Source organism: Natrix helvetica (genome assembly GCF_964273705.1).
Source record: "Natrix helvetica genome assembly, chromosome: W".
Classification (NCBI taxonomy): Eukaryota; Metazoa; Chordata; class Lepidosauria; order Squamata; family Natricidae; genus Natrix; species Natrix helvetica.
The window spans coordinates 74,277,128-74,296,317 of record NC_138555.1 but is presented as its reverse complement, the minus strand read 5'-3'; the positions used below and the strand labels follow the sequence as shown (position 1 = coordinate 74,296,317).

At 42.9% G+C, this 19,190-nt stretch overlaps 1 protein-coding gene across 1 annotated transcript in view; it reads right to left on the bottom strand.

Moving 5' to 3' along the window:
• The window catches only part of LOC309400295 (zinc finger protein 219-like), a gene marked incomplete at both ends in the record, with an annotated part of 48,024 nt that extends 29,923 nt beyond the window's left edge, over positions 1 to 18,101 (bottom strand). Inside the window, 2 exons of the mRNA XM_081968702.1 lie at positions 15,028 to 16,372; positions 18,096 to 18,101. Coding sequence (XP_081824828.1) covers positions 15,028 to 16,372; positions 18,096 to 18,101 — 1,351 coding nt within the window. The remainder of the gene's footprint in view (positions 1 to 15,027; positions 16,373 to 18,095) is intronic.
• Between the last annotated feature and the right edge of the window lie 1,089 nt (positions 18,102 to 19,190).

Here is a 19,190-nt window from a genome sequence, read left to right as displayed (position 1 = left end):
CCCAACAGTTCCCACGTCACCTGGAGGAAACTGAGTATCTAGACCCGCGCCAGTCCGGCTTCCGACCCGGGCACAGCACAGAGACGGCCTTGGTCGCGTTGGTAGATGATCTCTGGAGGGCCAGGGATAGGGGTTGTTCCTCTATCCTGGTCCTATTAGATCTCTCAGCGGCTTTTGATACCATCGACCATGGTATCCTCCTGCACCGGCTGGAGGGGCTGGGGGTAAGGGGCACCGTTCTACGGTGGTTCTGTTCCTACCTCTCCGACCGGACGCAGTGTGTGTTGGCAGGAGAGCAGAGGTCGTCCCTGAGGCCTCTCACTTGTGGGGTGCCGCGCGGGTCAGTCCTCTCGCCTCTCCTGTTCAACACATATATGAAACCGCTGGGTGAGATCATCCGTGGTTTTGGGGTGGGATATCATCTGTACGCTGATGATACACAGCTGTACATCTCCACCCCGAACCACCCCAACGAGGCCGTTGAAATGATGTCCCGGTGTTTAGAAGCCGTACGGGTCTGGATGGGTGACAACCGACTCAAACTCAACCCCTCCAAGACGGAGTGGCTGTGGCTTCCGGCCCCCCGGTTCAACCAGCTAATCCCAACACTGGCCATTGGGGGCGAACAACTGGCCCCCATGGAACGGGCGCGCAATTTGGGCGTCCTCCTGGATGCCTGGCTGTCCATGGATGACCATGTGGCAGCCGTGGCGAGGGGGGCGTTCCACCAGGTTCGCCTGGTGCGCCAATTGCGCCCCCTATTGGACCGGGATGCCCTTCGCACAGTCACTCATGCGCTGGTGACGTCCCGCCTAGACTACTGTAATGCTCTCTACATGGGGCTTCCCTTGAGATGCACTCGAAGACTGCAGCTGGTCCAGAACGCGGCCGCGCGGGTGATTATGGGGAGTACGAGATACTCCCATATAACACCTCTCCTGCGCGAGCTGCACTGGCTTCCTGTGGTCTATCGGGTGCGCTTCAAGGTATTGATTACCATCTTCAAAGCGCTCCATGGCACAGGACCTAGCTACCTGCGGGATCGCATCCTGCCCCATACATCCCTACGACCAATTCGCTCTCACAGAGAGGGACTTCTCCGGGTGCCGTCCACTAAGCAGTGCCAAAGGGCGGCGCCCAGGAGTAGGGCCTTCTCTGTGATGGGCCCAGCCCTCTGGAATGACCTCCCCCCGGATATTAGGATTACCACCGACCTCCTCTCCTTCCGTTCAAAACTCAAGACCCACCTTTTTCAACTAGCAGGCCTGGCTCAACCATAGCTCCATTTTATTCCTCCTGGCAATTTTTAAACTTGTAATTTCCATTGGGGTTTTAATTTTAACTTATTTTAATATTTCTATGTTATTATAATGATTGTATTGTGTTTTATACCTCCTCCGTACAATGTGTAATTTTATAATATGTGTTTTTATTTATTGTACGCCGCCCCGAGTCCCTTTGTGGAGAGGGAGCGGCTAACAAATTTAATAAATAAAAATAAAATAAATTACTCTATTGACTTTGAGCAAAAAAGTGTTATAATGGTCTTCTGCAGTATTACAGCCAGTGAACAAAAGGTGCCAACCAGAGATGTGAGGTCGGCAGTTATGAGATCATAGTTAGTGTTTTTAAAATTATAATTTGGTGTCCCATCATTATGACCCTCCTTGCAAGGACGTAAATTGAGACAAAAATCAATCATGCTGTGGTCACTGTTGGAAAAAGGTTCTTTAACTTGTAGACCATAAATTGAGTTTGTTGGGTTCCAGAACCACATCTCATATGCGTGCTTCCAGCGCCTTCAGTTACATCATCAGGTCAACAGTATAAATTCCCAGAAGTGACGCTAAAGAACATGGCATGTAAATTCAATAATAAATAAGTGATTGTTGGAATTTGGCAGTATGAACAGTATGGACTTTGGCTTGGGAACCATATAAGATACCCACTTTAGGCTTGGGAACCTAGGATAAGCTGCCCAATTGTCGGCTTGGGAACCGGACAGATACTCACATAAGGCTTTGGAACCTTGAGGAAGAAACCAAACTACAGGCTTGGGATCCTGAACCAAGAAACCCACTGGTGGCTGGTATTGCATGGCTATTGGGTGTGCCCCCTATGGCGATGGGGTTCCTGGGTCAAGTGCCTGAACTGGTAGTGACAATGTCACCATGGATCAATGCAATATAATAGTAGTAATAATGCCTGTTGTGGCCCAGCAGGATCCGGTTCAGCTGCTGCTGGACTCGGATAGCGAGGGATCATTTCAGTCTGCCCTGGATGATGTGGAAGACCCTGTGCAGGTTGCAGATTCAGAGAAAGGACCAGAGGGACTGGTTGGCCACCAGGAGGCACCTGAGGCATGGAGCAGTGGGGAGGATCAAAGGCAGTCAGTCCCTGATGCTAGAGTGAGAAGGGCTGAGAAACAAAAGCAGCAGCTTCATAGGCAGGCTCACAGACAATAATTAGCACAGGTGGTTGTAGATTGGCCCCTCCCAAGAGAGCTTATAGGTGAGGCATTGGGAGGGGACATTTGCAGGAAACAACCGTTCGAAATTAGCAGTGAAGAAAGTCAATGTCTTAGAACCGTGTTTGAATATCTGGTTTGTTTTTCTTGTATTTTGAGTTATCTGGGTCCTCGGCCAAAGGGTTTGTTATCTTGCAGTTAAACAGTGGCAAACAGCCAAGCCTGTGTTTTCGTTGTTCACAGGCGTGGAGAGAGGGGGGTCAGAACAGATGCCTATATAAAAGAAAAAAGATGAAACAATAATAGAATGCATGTGAATGTAGGTCTTTTTTTGTAAAAGCGGGCTGAAGATACCCTATTTTTGGCATTTTTACAAAAATCGTCAACTTTACACTCAATTTGTGAACTATTGGAAAACAGTAGGAGAATGAAATTTTATATTCGAAAACCTTGTGTTGCTAAGTTATTATGCACAAAGTTTCACATTTCTCATACCTTTCCTTCCAGATATATAACAAGCCAAATTTTAACCTTTTTTGGAGCTGCAGTCATTTTTGGCCAACTTTGCTCCAAATTATCTAGATGAGAATGTTTTTATTATTTTGTTTAATAGAGCACAAGTTGTACAAGATGGCCAAGTTTTGTTTCTTTTAACAAAATATTGCCAAAGATATTATGTCTCAAAGTTGCTGAAAGCTCAGAGTCATACTGTAGAAGGCTGCGGTATGGGGTCAAACAAATGACTATATCTCCGCAAGTATTGCATTGGCACACGTAACACTTTACCAATGTTCATTGGGGACATGTGTGCATGTTCAGACAAAATTTCATCAAAATCCGTGATGGTCAAGCTGGGCACTTTTCTGAAATCAGACCACTTGACATGGAGTGATCCAAAAGTGAAGTATTTAGGTATACAATTGACAGTGAAATGTGCAACAATTAAAAGAGGATAATTATATGAAACTGATGAGGCAAATTAAGCAGGACTTGGAAAAATGAAAGGACTTACAATTGTCACTATCAGGAAGAATAGCAACTATAAAAATGAACGTTCTGCCAAGTATACTATACTTGTTTCAAACGATACCAATAAAACTGGAGAAAAAAATACTTTGAAGAATTAAATAAAATAATATTAAGATTTGTTTGGCTAGGAAGGAAAGCAAGAATAGACTTTAAAATGTTGCAAGCCAAAATAAGAGAGGGTTTTGGACTACCAGATTGGGAATTATACTACCAGGCCTCAGTACTTACATGGGTGAAATAATTGATTAATTTGAGACATACAAGATTATTAACATTAGAAGGGCATGATCTTCAACTAGACTGGCACACTTTTTTATGGTATGGGAAGAATAAGATGCATAGTTATTTCCAGAGACACTATGTTAGAAATGCATTGTTATCAGTTTGGCTTAAAAGATCAGCATTATTTGAAAATACCAATCTGGCTTTCCACTATGGAGGCATTGGTACATCCTAATTTTATTAATATGGAAAAAATTGTAAGATATAAAGAAATATTGAACAACGAAGGGGAATTAAAAACTAAAACTAAACTAAACAAGACCTTAGTTGTCAAGGGATAGATATAGCATGGTGGCCACAACTGCAGATACAATCTCATTATGACAAAGATGTGAAACTGTATGGTTTTAATAGTTAACAGAACTAGGCAGGACAAAATCTGCAGGACAAAATCGCTCAGATCCGGAGTGGATGGGCCCCCTTCAGTGGACCGGAGGAGCCATCAACAACGAGTCTTGAGAGACCATTCTGGGAGGAGTTTGATTCTGTTGCCCCCGAGGATTTGGACAGGTTACGCAGACGGCTGCGACCCACTACATGTTTATTGGACCCGTGCCCCTCCTGGCTGGTACTGGCATCCTGGGAAGTGACACGAGGCTGGCTCCTGGGCCTAGTGAACGCCTCATTGGGTGAGGGGTCCTTACCGGCCGCCTTGAAAGAGGTGGTGGTGAGGCCCTTACTCAAGAGGCCTTCCCTGGACCCGACGGAACTAGCTAATTATCGTCCTGTCTCCAACCTTCCCTTTCTAGCGAAGGTTGTAGAGAATGTGGTGGCACAGCAGTTTCCGCGACACCTGGAAGAAACCGATTATCTAGACCTGTGCCAGTCCGGTTTCCGACCCGGTCACAGCACGGAGACGGCCTTGGTCGCGTTGGTTGATGATCTCTGGAGGGCCAGAGATAGGGGTTGCTCCTCTATCCTGGTCCTATTAGATCTGTCAGCAGCTTTTGATACCATCGACCATGGTATCCTATTGCGCCGGCTGGAGGGGATGGGAGTTGGGGGCACCGTTTTGCGGTGGTTCGGCTCCTACCTCTCCGACTGGATGCAATGTGTGTTGGCAGGGGGGCAGAGGTCGACCCTGAGGTCACTCACCTGTGGGGTGCCGCAGGGGTCGGTCCTCTCGCCCCTTCTGTTCAACACATATGTGAAGCCACTGGGTGAGATCATCCGTGGTTTTGGGGTTGGATACCATCTGTACGCTGATGACACTCAGCTGTACATTTCCACCCCAAACCACCCCAACGAGGCTGTCGAAATGATGTCCCGGTGTTTGGAAGCCGTCCGGGTCTGGATGGGGGACAACAGACTCAAGCTTAACCCCTCCAAGACCGAGTGGCTGTGGTTACCGGCACCTCGGTTCAATCAGTTGATTCCATCACTGGCCATAGGGGGCGAACAATTGCCCCCTGTGGAACGGGCGCGCAATTTGGGCGTCCTCCTAGGGCTGTCGATGGATGACCATGTGGCAGCCGTGGCGAGGGGGGCGTTCCACCAGGTTCGCCTGGTGCGCCAATTGCGCCCCCTATTGGACCAGGATGCCCTTCGCACAGTCACTCATGCGCTGGTGACGTCTCGTCTGGACTACTGCAACGCTCTCTACATGGGGCTCCCCTTGGGATGCACCCGAAGACTACAGCTAGTTCAGAATGCGGCCGCGCGGGCCATCACGGGGAGTACTAGGTACTCCCACATAACACCTCTCCTGCGCGAGCTGCACTGGCTGCCTGTGGTTTTTCGGGTGCGTTTCAAGGTGTTGATCACCATCTTCAAAGCGCTCCATGGCACAGGACCTAGCTACCTGCGGGATCGCATCCTACCACATACATCCCTGCGACCAATTCACTCTCACAGGGAGGGACTCCTCCGGGTGCCGTCCACCAAGCAATGCCAACGGGCGGCGCCTAGGAGTAGAGCCTTCTCTGTGATGGGCCCAACCCTCTGGAATGACCTCCCCCCCGATATTAGAACTACTACCGACTTCCGCTCCTTCCGACAAAAACTTAAGACTCACCTGTTCCGATTAGCCGGCCTGGCCCACTTATAATTCTACTCTTACCTCCTGGCGGATATTTTATCTGGGATAATTTTTAGGGTAAATGTTTTTATAATTTTTAAAATTTTAATCTAACTTAACTAAATTGTACAGTGAATCATTACTACCTCCTCCAGTCCCATATTTAATTAATTTATTTTGTATTTATACCATGTATATTTATTGTTCAATTATTTTAATATGACTGTACACCTCCCCGAGTCTCTTTTGAGAGAGGGGCGGTCTAGAAATTGAATAAAGTTAAAGTTAGGCCAGATATTAGAAGAACTGGAACAGATGATAAACTGATAAAGAGATTATATTGTTATATATTAAGTATTAAACTTGAAAGTGAGCAGGTAAAGGAGACAATGATTGCCTGGGCCAAAAACTTTGGATATGCAATAGAACTAGATAAGTGGCAGAAACTATGGGATAGAAATGTTAAATTGACTATGTCAACTGCATATAAAGAAAATTTGCATAAAATGTTTTATAGATGGCACTTTGCACCGGCAAGACTGGCCAAAATGTATAAAAATAGATCTGTTAAATGTTGGAAATGTAATCAATCATTAGGGTCATACTACCATATGTGGTGGACTTACCCAAAAGCCAAAAAAGTTTGGACGAAAATACACACTTGGTTGGAAAAAATGATAAAACAGCATATTGACTTGAAACCTGAGCTATTTTTGTTGGGCATTCTACCAGAAAAATATGACAAAAAGATCTGATTTTACATATATTAACTGCAGCTAGAATTGTATTTGTACAACAGTGGAAAAGCAACGAAATACTGTCAGATGATAGTGTAATTATGAAAATATTAGAATGTGCAGAAATGGATATATTAAGGCTTATTATTAAGGATAAAGAAGAAACTAAATATTTTCTGACGTGGGATGTACCGTATTTTTCGGAGTATAAGACGCACCCTTTTCCCTCAAAAAAGATGCTGAAAAACTGGGTGCGTCTTATACACTGAATTCAGCATTTTTTTTGCTTCCTGAAACCCCGCCCCCTTTGAAAAATGGCTGTGCATAGCTTGTAGGCGGCTTTCAGAAAGCTCCTGGGGGCTGGGGAGGGCAGAAATGAGCAAAAAACGGGCCATTTTTTGCTCAATTTTGCCACCACCACCCTAGTCCCCAGGAGCACTCCTAATGCCCCCCCCCTTTTGACAAAAAATGGGCCCATTTTTTGCTCGTTTTTGGCTCCCCCCCCCAGGAACACTCTAAAAGTTTCCTAAGGGCTATTCATGCCCTTTTTGGGAAAAAAAACCCTGGCCCATTTTTGTGAAAAATGGGCAGTTTTTAGCAGGTTTGCAGAGTGCAAAAACTTTTTTAAAAAAATTTGCCTCTTCAAAACCTTGGTGCGTCTTAACTCCAGTGCATCTTATACTCCGAAAAATATGGTATTTTATCAATGGTTAGAGAATAGAAACAGAAGTTAGAAAAAAGGAGATATGAAAAAGAGGAAATGAATGTGAAACATATGAAGGAAATGAATGTGAAACATATGAAGAACGGTTGCAGGAACTAGGTATGTCTAGCTTAAGAGAAAGAAGGACTAGGGGAGACATGATAGCAGTGTTCCAATATCTCAGGGGTTGCCACAAAGAAGAGGGAGTCAAGCTATTCTCCAAGGCATCTGAGGGCAGAACAAGAAGCTTTTTCCTTTCCATCTTTTCCATTTCCTCTCTTTTCCTTTACTTCTTTTCCATTTCCTTTCCTTTCTCCTTTCCTTTCCTTTCTCCTTTCCTTTCCTTTCTCTTTTCCTTTCCTTTCCTTTTTCCTTTCCATCTTTTCCATTTCCTTTCTCTTTTCCTTTACTTCTTTTCCATTTCCTTTCCTTTCTCTTTTCCTTTCCTTTTTCCATTTCCTTTTCTTTCTCCTTTCCTTTCCTTTCTCTTTTCCTTTTCTTTCCTTTTTCCTTTCCTTCTTTTCCTTTCCCTTTCCTTTTTCTTTCCCTTTCCTTTCTCTTTTCCTTTCCTTTCTTCTTTCCCATTTCCTATCCTTTTTCCTTTCCTTCTTTTCCATTTCCTTTCCTTTTCTTCTTTCCCATTTCCTTTCCTTCCCCTCCCCCTCCCTTCCGTTCCTTCCTTCCTTCCTAGGGGTCTGAGGGAGAGGGAGGGGACCCTTTTCCTCCTTGCCCCCCTCCCCAACATCTGCTCTGATGGCAATTATGGCTAAAAAAAAAATCAGGTGCTCAGGCATGAAAATGTGCCATTCAAACACTATACTATTCTGCACACACTGAAAAAAATTTAGAGGGAACATTGGTCGGTTCTCTCACCCCTCCTGTTCAACATATACATGAAACCGCTGGGTGAGATCATCCGTGGTTTTGGGGTACGGTATCATCAATACACTGATGATACCCAACTTTTCATCTCTACTCCAAACCACCCAAACGATGCCCTCGATGTGATGTTCCGTTGCCTGGAGGCTGTACGGATCTGGATGGGGACGAACAGGCACAAGCTCAATCCCTCCAAGACTGAGTGGCTGTCGTTTCCGTCATTCCAATTTGTGCAACTTGTACCATCTTTGATGATAGGGGGAGAAATTTTAGCCCCCTCAGAGAGGGCCCGCAATCTGGGAGTCCTCCTGGATACGCGGCTTAGTTTAGAAGAAAATCCAAATAAGCAGAAACAGAAACAGACCCACGTATTCTGTTCAACAACAATTCCAACAACAATTCCAGCAAGCCGGCCTGGCCTGAATAAAATAAATTATTAATTTTAATTGTTAATTTAAATTTAATTTCTAAATCTCATTGTAAATGTCTATTGGGTTTTTTTGGGGGGGGTATTCTATTTAATCTTTCTTTCAACTTTTGTAATGTGTGTTTTTATGTTGTACGCCACCCTGAGTCCTTTGGGAGAAGGGCGGCATATAAATCCAATAAACCTAAACCTAAACCAAAACCACAAAACATAGTGGCCTAAGTCTGCTGGAAGGACAAACTGAGGTGCCAGTGAAATTGTAACACCCCACCCCACCCCCCCTTCATATTCTGTAACTAGTTGCACCTCCACTACCTGACTTAATTTTAGGCAACTCAGTAATATTTTGTGGCTTTCTAGGAACAAATGCTCATTTCTCATCCTGCCATAACATTTCTATGCAATTTAGGGTTGAACATAGGAATCCTCTTTTTATCCAACGCTTTTCTGATCATGGAGTCATAAACTCTTATTTTTAACCAAAGCAAGTTAGGCTGGTAGATTGTTAGATATTGTACTGGGGTTCTATGTGACTTCATTGACAATGGTATGTTGAACTTGGGAGTGATTTGACAGGATGGTAATTCTAAGATTCACTATTCACTACTTTTTCCCTTTCAAGACAGTGTCTTTGAGGATTGTAGAGCTCCAGAGCTTTTGAAATGGTTCTGCAACTTTTCCAGACTAAAGAACATTAATAATTTGTTTATGTAGAACTTCAGAAATTTATTTTGAAGAAGCCTAATATGACTCTAAATCTGTGTAGTAGGAATTTCAATATGAGGGAAGCCAAAGTTTGTGAGATTGTTATGAGACCAGGCTAACAGCTCCAAATGTTCAAAGAAGTGCTAGCCCTACTTATCCCAGTTCATAAAACATGGAAAGGGACATTATTTTCCATACTGGCAGACCTCATCTTAGATGTTTTTATTTATAAAATAAATGAAACACCAAACCTCAGTGTTATCCGTTTTCTCAAAGTTCCTTTACATATTACTAGGATTCATATGAGTTCTGTTCAACATTCAGTAGTAAAGATATGCAAATATTCAGAAAACCCTAACGGGCCAATTATTTTCATTCCTGACAACCAGCTTGTAAATGAGCAAATCTCTTCCTTCAGCAGTTTCATCCAGTAGCAGAGATAAAAAAAATCAAAAAAATCTGGCAAAATGTTTTTAATTGGCTTTATACTGGTCTTGAAGTAAAGATGAAATTCACATATAATATAGACAGATGAGGGATACTGCCCTGCATTATTGCATTAATGTTTTGTTAAAGAGCCTCAGGTGGAAAGAATACAATTTACCAGACTATATCATCTCAAAGCCTAATAATTATTGTGTGTAGTGTGATAAATTCCAGCTCTTGCCACCCGAGGGCATAACATATCCACCATACAAAATGACATGGCCAAATTTTCTTGTGTAACCTGATGTGATTCCAACTGTACAGTATAGGTTTTGCCCCCCAAAGTGGCAAATAGTATGAAAATTAGTCCACCTCTACACTACAAATGTAATCTTGTTTAATAAGAAATTATTTCTCATCAAGAAGACTGAGAACTGTAGGTGAGGGTTCCTTGGTGCTCTCTGAGCTTGGTTGTTTTCTTGCAGATGTTTCATTACCAAAACTAGGTAACATCATCAGTGCTGCTGATGTTACATAGTTTGGGTAATGAAATGTCTGCAAGAAAACAACCAAGCTCAGAGAGCGCTAAGGACCCATCATTTCAACCCTAAGCCACAAATATTCTCCTTTATTAGAACTGTAGGTCTCTGTGGAGCTTGAAAAGTCTTAGAAAACGCAGCTGGTCCATGGGCCAGGAGTTTGACAGCTCTGGGTTAGAGTATTTGCTTACCAGTGGAGTTGACTTCACTTGAGTAACTTTAGAAAATGTATAACACTGTCACCAAGATGCATTCCTTGCATTTTCTAAGAAAATTCAGAACAATGAAATGAATGAAACTGGAATGCCTGCATGCAATAAAAAAGTACTTAGAAGCAATGTTACATCATATTGTATTCATTTGCATAAATGTACCCTATGCTTTCACAACATACTTTGAATCTCTTTCATGCATACTTTGAATTGGGAGAGGCAGACAACATTTCTTTAACCAAACTTCTTATAACTAGGAAGCAAAGGCAATAACATCAAAACAGTAGTGTGTTGAAGGACAGGGAAAAGCATTGGAAGAGGCAATTTGAGAAGTGCATCAGGGCAACTGAAATATATCTTCTACCTGTGCGGAAGAGGTTTTTTTTTTTTTATTTCCATGGCACATGTATTATCTGGTACATCCTATCAAACCAGTTTGTATGGGACATGGAAATCCAAATTTTGCTTTCCCAGAGATGTTTACAAGTTGGCATTGTCAGGAACAAATGACATAATCTTGGTCAGAGACCAAAGGGGTAAAGATTCTTCTTGATGTTGCTCTAAACTGAAACACTGAGGATTTTTACACTGGGGGTGGGAGGTTTTGCTCCTCCCCAAAATATCCTATGCCCAAACACACATTCTGTTTTCCTTTGCAGTAATTTGGAAGGCACAGAAAATGGCTGCTTCCCAGCTGACTCTTGATCATGCAGTGTATGGGATGAGTAATCAGGAGAGCAGCTGGCTGGGTCAGCCACATTGTGCAAGCATGTCTAATATCTTTATTTCTCGCTGTATTGTTTGGGAAGGAAGGGTTCTGGGACAAAGACTTGCTTGTAGCATTTAAAGCACAAATCAGTTTAGATCTACAGGCGCATGTGCCCTACAAAGCAGGGGGTTTTGACATTCTGATCAATTTTGATGAACATTTCCAATGTGATTTTCCATCACTATGAGACTAGAAACACTAATTCACTGTTCTTTTATTATCATCGAATTGTTAAAGCTTCAAAAAGTGATTTATTTGTTAGGTCTAAAGTTACTCAAGTGAAGACAACTCCACTGGTAAGCAAATACTCTAACCCAGAGCTGTCAAACTCCTGGCCCATGGGCCGGATGCGTCATGTGCTGGCCACGCCCATGCCCGGTTTAGCAAAGGGGAAAAAAGTCCCAATACATCACGTGACGCCACCGTGAGGACATGAGTTTGACACCCCTGCTCTAACCCTTCTAACTTCTCAAGTTGTGAGTGTTCTGTTTATTTTCAACAACCAACAGTTCTTCTAAGCAGTTGCCTGCTTGGAATATTTGAAAATGAACATAAATTACTTATAAAGCAGTAAAGCAAGGAAAGGCTATAAAATATTTGAATGTTTCCAGCTAACAACTTTAATTTTGAGAAACATTATTAGGTAATGAAAGTTACATGAATTGCTGAAGTCAACAAGATCTGGAAGACCAGGAAAAATCTGTTATAATTATATGAAAGCTGGTTAGATCTGAAAAGCCTGCTGAAAAGTTTATCCACAGTACAGTGTTGCTTATGCAATAATTGTCACTGCATTAATTAGTTTGTCAACTTGAGCTTATATGCTGAGTTATACAGTAGAAATGTTTCTTATCTGACAATGATTAAGGCGCATGTCTCATAATACGTCACACATTTTCTTACTTTCCTTCTGATCTTCCGTTCGCCTGCCGAAGGAGGTGGGCAAAATAGCTCTTGCCAAAATGTAAGATTTAGATAGTAAGATTTGTATTTTATTTTATTCCATATTAAAAGTTGTTTATTAGAATATGTTCTCGGGTTTTATTTTCTGCTTATCTGGAAATATGCTGCTTGAAAAGCTGACGATTCACACCTCATTAATTCAGGGGGGGGGAACTCTCCCTCCTTCACAATAATGTTGTGCATGGGAATGTTATCAGAAGGAAACCTTTTCTCTGACCAATGTTCCCTCTAAATTTTTTTTCAGTGTGTGCAGAAAAGTATAGTGTTTGAGCGGCACATTTTCATGCCTGGGCACCTGATTTTTTTTTAGCCATAATTGCCATCAGAGCAGATGTTGGGGAGGGGGGCAAGGAGGAAAAGGGTCCCCTCCCTCTCCCTCAGACCCCTAGGAAGGAAGGAAGGAAGGGAAGGGAGGGAGAGGGAAAGGAAATGGGAAAAAAGGAAAGGAAATGGAAATGAAGGAAAGGAAAAAGGATAGGAAATGGGAAAGAAGAAAGGAAAGGAAAAGAGAAAGGAAAGGAAAGGAGAAAGGAAAGGAAATGGAAAAAGGAAAGGAAAAGAGAAAGGAAAGGAAATGGAAAAGAAGTAAAGGAAAAGAGAAAGGAAATGGAAAAGATGGAAAGGAAAAAGGAAAGGAAAGGAGAAAGGAAGGAAATGGAAAAGAAGGAAAGGAAAAGAAGGAAAGGAAAAAGGAAAGGAGAAATGAAAGGAAAAGAGAAAGGAAAGGAAAGGGAAAGGAAGATAGAAGAAGGACAGAAAGGGAAAGGAAAGAGTGGAAAGGATTGGCTCAAAAATCAAGTCTCAAGATCCCGTGGACCCCTTTGGCTCAGGCAGTCCAATTCCATGCTGGTTCCCTCTCTCCCAAAAGCAAAGGGATCGCAGAAAGACTGCCCAGTCCAGAACGGGGCTTCAGACAACGCAATGCCTGAGAAACCCTGGATGTGCAGAGAAAAGCAGGCTACAACCAGCGAATCATGTTTTCCCAGGAACCAACGAAGCCCCATAGGACCAATGGGAATTCTCCCTTCTGCAGCATCATCTGTCTCTGGGCAGAGTCTTTCTTGATTTCACCAATCACAGATGGAAGAGAGAGTTCGGTGCAGATAGAGAGAGAGAGAGAAGGGAGCGAGGGGGGATATTTTCAGTCATATTTTAAGACATTAAAAAACACTGCGCTGCAGTTTGAAACTTCTGCGCGGCATTTTCTTGTGATGTGCGCAGCCGCGCAGGCACGCAGTTTAGAAGGGACGTTGTCTCTGACCTCTTCACAAAAGTCACCATTTAAAATAGCAGAAGAAAACCTTGACAAGCTTGAAATGGTTTGGTAGAAAGTGCTTTGGACTAATGATGACATTCACAAGATACATTTGGAAGTAAAAAGATGAATCATTTTTAAGAAAAACGTTATCATCCAATAAGAATGGAGGTGGCTGTATTATATTTGGGGTTGTATGACAGCAACTTGTGGGGTGGAATTAACTAAATATTCACATATTGTACAACTTCATGTTCTATAACTGAGAAAATTGAAGCTGAAAAATGTTCAGATATTTCATTGTAGTTATGACATGAAAAAACTTCTAAATCATCTATAAATACTTACAGGAAATAAAGATAAAGTTTTTGGGGTGGCTGTCACAGTTCTCAAACAAGAATATTTTTGAAAATCTGAGGGAAAAGATCCCAAACATGTCACACTCTTATCAGCCCTAGGAAGGAGGTAAAACACTTCCAAGAAAAGGAGGAGGAGGAGGAAGAGGGGTGAAGTAGAGAAAAAGGAGGAGGAGACTCTTCCCCGGCTTCACGAAATGTTTCTTATTTTTGTCAAAGAATTAAAAAGTACAGTCTTAAGGGTTTCCAGCAGGGGTGAAATGCTACCGTTCGCCTGAAGGGGTAGTAAAAAAATGCTTAACAAAGTAAAAAAAAGTTCCGACGATCAGTTGTGCTGCACAATGGTAGGAACTTTTTTTTTTACTTTTTTTTAGCATTTGGGGTCCGTTTTTGTTCCCAGGAGGCTTCCCAGAGGCCTGCTAGGCCAAAAACGGGGTGGGGGTGGGGGTGCTGCAAAAGAAAGAAAGAAAGAAAGAAAGAAAGAAAGAAAGAAAGAAAGAAAGAAAGAAAGAAAGAAAGAAAGAAAGAAAGAAAGAAAGAAAGGAGGGAAAAAGGAGAGGGAGGAAGGACCACAAACCTGGCACTAGACGCAGCTTCAGAGGATACCTTGAAAGAGCACAGCAATCCAGGGATGGAAGGGACCTGGAGTTCTTCTAGTCCAACCCCCTGCTCCAGCAGGACATTGTTAAAGCGAGTTTCTGTCTTTTGAACACCCCCCCCGGTCACATGCCTACATAGCCACGCCCATCCAGTCACATGACCCCACCACCACCAAGCCACGCCCACAGAACCGGTAGGAAATTTTTTTAGATTTCATCACTGGTTTCCAGACTTTGTACTAGTTTTCTTATTCTGAATCTGTAAACAGCTGCATGTAAACAGTAATTATGCATTCAAATTTGCAGCAAGATGGCCTGTTTAGGTTTGTATCATGTAGAGGTTGTGTCAGTTTCTGTTTGCTTGGGCATTCACTAAAGCATATAATTTCACTAGAGATGCCTACATTCATGCATGCAACTTTAGGGTTTGGGTTTTTTTTAAAGAAAAAACACAAATTGTCTTACAAAATTCAAAACAGACTTAATTCTATTAATTGAAACTTCAATTCTGGCCACGTTAAATGCAGCCCTGGGCCACTGTTTGCCTCAAACTAAATGAAAGTCTTGCTTCTTATTCTCTGTAACCACAGGCAGTCACCTCCACCCAGCTCATTCATTCCCATAAAATTGCTAAGTGTGGTCTGGACTCCATCTGTACTTGCCTTTTTCCTTCTGGGTCAGCAGAGGTGAGCTGGTGTTGGCTGCAGTAGAAGCTCTCGCATTTGTGGGAAGCCAGTGTCCACTGAAAAGGTGAGAACCCAGTGACTGTCCCTTGTTCCACTGTCTCACACAGGATAGGTGGCTTTGCTGATGCAAGGCCATCTGCTGGAATGTACCAAAGGTCTGGTTACAGTCTGGGCAGCAATGGTTCCCCCCTGAGTCTTCTCTCAGAAGCTTGGACCCTACTATATAAGAATGTTCCCACCACTGCTGACTACTCTCCACGGCACGAGCTGTGACCTGCAGTTGTTCAGCACAGCTCGCATCACTGTAACCCAGGAAACTGCCCCTACTGGCTTTGTCTGTTGGCAGAGGAGAGAGGAGAAATGGATACAGGGTCTCACAACCAACAAGTAAACTCTGTGCTGACCATCCTGGTCCTGGTCCTGTTTGTTCACTCTGGAGGCCCAGCTTGCTGAGATGAACCTTCATGTGGTTTTTCAGGAACCATGGTTCCTTGAAGCCACGCCCACACACCTGACGTTTATGGTCAAAGGAGTCTTTGTGCTTCCGCATGTGACCCTTAAGGAACCAGGACTGGGTGAAGGCTTGACCACAGATCTGGCAGCAGAACTCTATAGGGGTGGAGGCAGAGGAGGAACGGGTGGGTGTTGAAGCAGGAGGGGTGGGTGGAGCTGTAGTGGTGGGCACAGGGGTAGGTGTCCAAGCTGCTGGGGAGTTATGAGCCTGTTGGTTGTGCCACTGAAGTTCTGACTCCTGTGTGGCAGCAAAAAAACATTGCCCACACTTGTATGGCTGATGGAGGATGCGAAGGTGGCGCTCACATTCCCCTGCAGTGCGAAACCTGCCCTTGCAGAAAGAGCAGTGAAAGGTGGGTAGATGTCGGGGTGGAATAGGAGCAGTCATCTCTTCCTCTTCCTCCTCCTCCTCTTCTTCTTCTTGACCCCGCAGAAGTGCCCGCTCTTCCAATTCAAGCAGCAGGCGGCTCTGGTGACTGAACCGGGTGTGGGCCTCAGGACAATGAGAGCACAAGTGAAGACGTAAGCTGGCACGCTGCCCTGCCCGGTGGCCACAGTAGGGACAAGTGAGTGGATAGGAGCTGGTGTGGATGCGGGTATGCAATGCTAAGATGCTGTTAAAGCGGAAACGCTTGCCACAGATAGGGCAGGGATAAGGACGAGCCTCCCCTCCTGTCCCCCCTGGCCCATTAGAATAATATTGTAAGTCCAGCTCCCCATTAAAAGCCATAATGTCAGCTTCATCACTGGAAGAGGAGGAAGGAGAAGGAAGGGCAACACTGGCTGAAGGCAATTGGTAATCTGCACCCTGTAGGAAGGAAGGGGGAAAGAAGAAAGTTAAAACCTTTATACTGAATCATTTCTTTTCCTAAGTGTGTTTTTCAATCAATGATATAGCATAACAGCTTGTTGGTACAGGAAAAAAAGAATGACATTAACTTCCTTGCAGAATGAGACAGAGCTCTGGATTTCTCTCAATGCAGTTTGCAAACTGGTGGTTGGCATGAAGTCTTTGTACAAAACAAACAGAAACCCTTCTGTCCTCAGCCAGCAACCTTTCCACTCAGCATTTTCCACATGTAGGCTGAGAAAAAAGCAGCCAAATAACCTTTTTTCATATGACTGGAAAGCAGAAGCTTTGCTTTATTGTTAGGGGAAATAGGAAAAGGGAGACTCCCAAGAGCAGGTGTCCCAACTTCACTAAGAGCATTTTGGAAAATCAATCAGCACTTATAAATCTGTGTGTCAACAAAAACATGATTGAATTTGGGGAATTATATCCTGTGATAAGACAGTAAAACATGGTTGTGAACCAAAGAATAGGTAAGACCTTCAGACCAGTAAGTGGAACAAAGAGAGAGAGAGAGAGACATACAAAACTAAAGTACAAAACAAATTTAATGGGATTGTCAAAGGCTAACCTCAGGAATCATTTTAGGCTTATAGTAAAATTAATAATAAATATTGTTGGGATTCCTTGCTCCCCCTCCTTTTAATTTCACTGAATTGAATAGATTGGAATTGTCCCATTACGTTCAAGAGTTCTCTATGGAGGTGGGACTTCTGTTATCTTGCTTATTACCCATGAAAACTCCTATTTCTAACACACTATGTCCAATTCTGCCCCCCCCCCCAACTGATGCCAAGAGACCTGTGTCAGGTGCGAACAATCAGATCCACACGTGAAGAGTTCAATTAGCTGTTTTATTGCTCATGCCTATAACACAGGAATCTTCTCAGACTGGTGGATTGCATTTAGGCCAGGCTACGTAAGGTTCAATGGCATTCAAAAGGAGTCAGACCTTGCCCTCTTGTGCCTACACAGAGATTCCAGACTAATTCCTTGTTTGACTCCTCTGCCAGTCTCTCTCCGACATGAGAAGAAGCTTTTAGCAGGCAAGTTTGAAAAAATCTTCTGTATCTGCTGGCTATGAATTGCAATGGCAGTATTCAGTTAAGTTGTCTACTTTTTCTTTGAATATTTGATGGTAACCTAGTTGTTAAACCCACCCACCCCCCAGTATCCATAAAAGTAGGATATAGTAATTAAAATCAATAATATATACAATACAATACAATAGTAGAGTTGGAAGGGACCTTGGAGGTCTTCTAGTCCAACCCCCTGCCTAGGCAGGAAACCCTATACCGTTTCAGACAAATAGCTATCCAACATCTTCTTAAAGACTTCCAGTGTTGGGGCATTCACAACGTCTGGAGGCAAGCTGTTCCACTAATTAATTGTTCTAACTGTCAGAAAATTTCTATATAAATAAATAAATATATATAAATACATCTTTTCCATCTTACCCCTATTAAAAGTGTTTCTTTTTCCAGTTTCAATGGATTTTGAAATTCAGTATTTCACCAAGGGGGAGCCGAGAGGAGGATAAAAGAACATGGACTATTGCCAAGTTAATTTCAGGTGAGCTTAGAATAATTTACTTTGAAAATACTGTAAGGAGGAGGGAAAAATAATTCCAGTTCTCCATCCTGTTATATTCACCCCTAGTTTTATGACTCAAGCCACTCACCTCCATGGTGCTCCTGATCACATGCTTTAATCCTTGACGGATGATGGAACAGCCAGTGAGAGCCAAGTTGACATGTTACCCTTATTAGGTGGACGCATCAGCTGCAACAAAGAGGGTGGTGGAAGTCATGGTAGATGAAAGGTGTTTTGACAACAAAGGCTGAGGCTACTTTGAAATTAATAACGACTATGCTCATATTACAATATGATTAGTTCACATTTGGCCTCTGTGTTGCTCAACCCAACCAACAGTGATATGTTCTGTAAACTATAATTATCAAAGTGTGGCTTAGAATGGTGAGCACACTAGGCTAGTATTTGATAATTATGAAATTTTCATCCACACATGCTCCCCCATGTTAATTTCTTCTGTAGTTATCTTAAACCCTCAGGTGTGTGTGTGGAATAGAACTAAATACCCATGAAATTATTCAGTGTAGTTTCTTTTGCTACTACACAGTTGAGGGAGCCTTTACCTATCAGGCATATGTCTTCCAGTAGAGTGCAAGGATTGTTTCCTGGTGGAACTGAGGTCCAGCATGACTTTAAAAACAGAAGCATGGCTACCTACATATCTCTTGAAAACCAGCTCCACTGGACTCATTTCTCAAGCAGCAAAGACATACATGGACAGCTATCAAATGACCTGAAAGATCAAGTTCATCAGTCTCTTCCCTGAACCATATGATTTCAGTGCTACAGTACTATTTCACATAATGGATGCCTGTCCTGCTTTTTTCCCCACTTTCCTCAATGTCCCTTTTCCTTCTTTTTAAATTGTAAATTTGCAATCGGGCTGTTCTTTCAATAAATAAATAACATTTTGCCCTGATGTTCTCTAGAGATTGCAGAGAAAAATGAAAATGTTTTAAATACTGATGTGACACAGCCTGACAATCTTTAGTTCACTGTCAAAAAACAATTCCTTTATAGAAAGCTGGTAAGAATTTTATCTGCAGTGGATCTTTGACCAATATTTCCTGAGTTGTCAAAGCAGGAGTAGTTCAGCAGTAAGAAAACTGGAAGAAAGACATCCAAATAAAATATTTTCAGATTGCAATTGGGAAATGTTTGTCCATTACAAGAGAGTATTCCA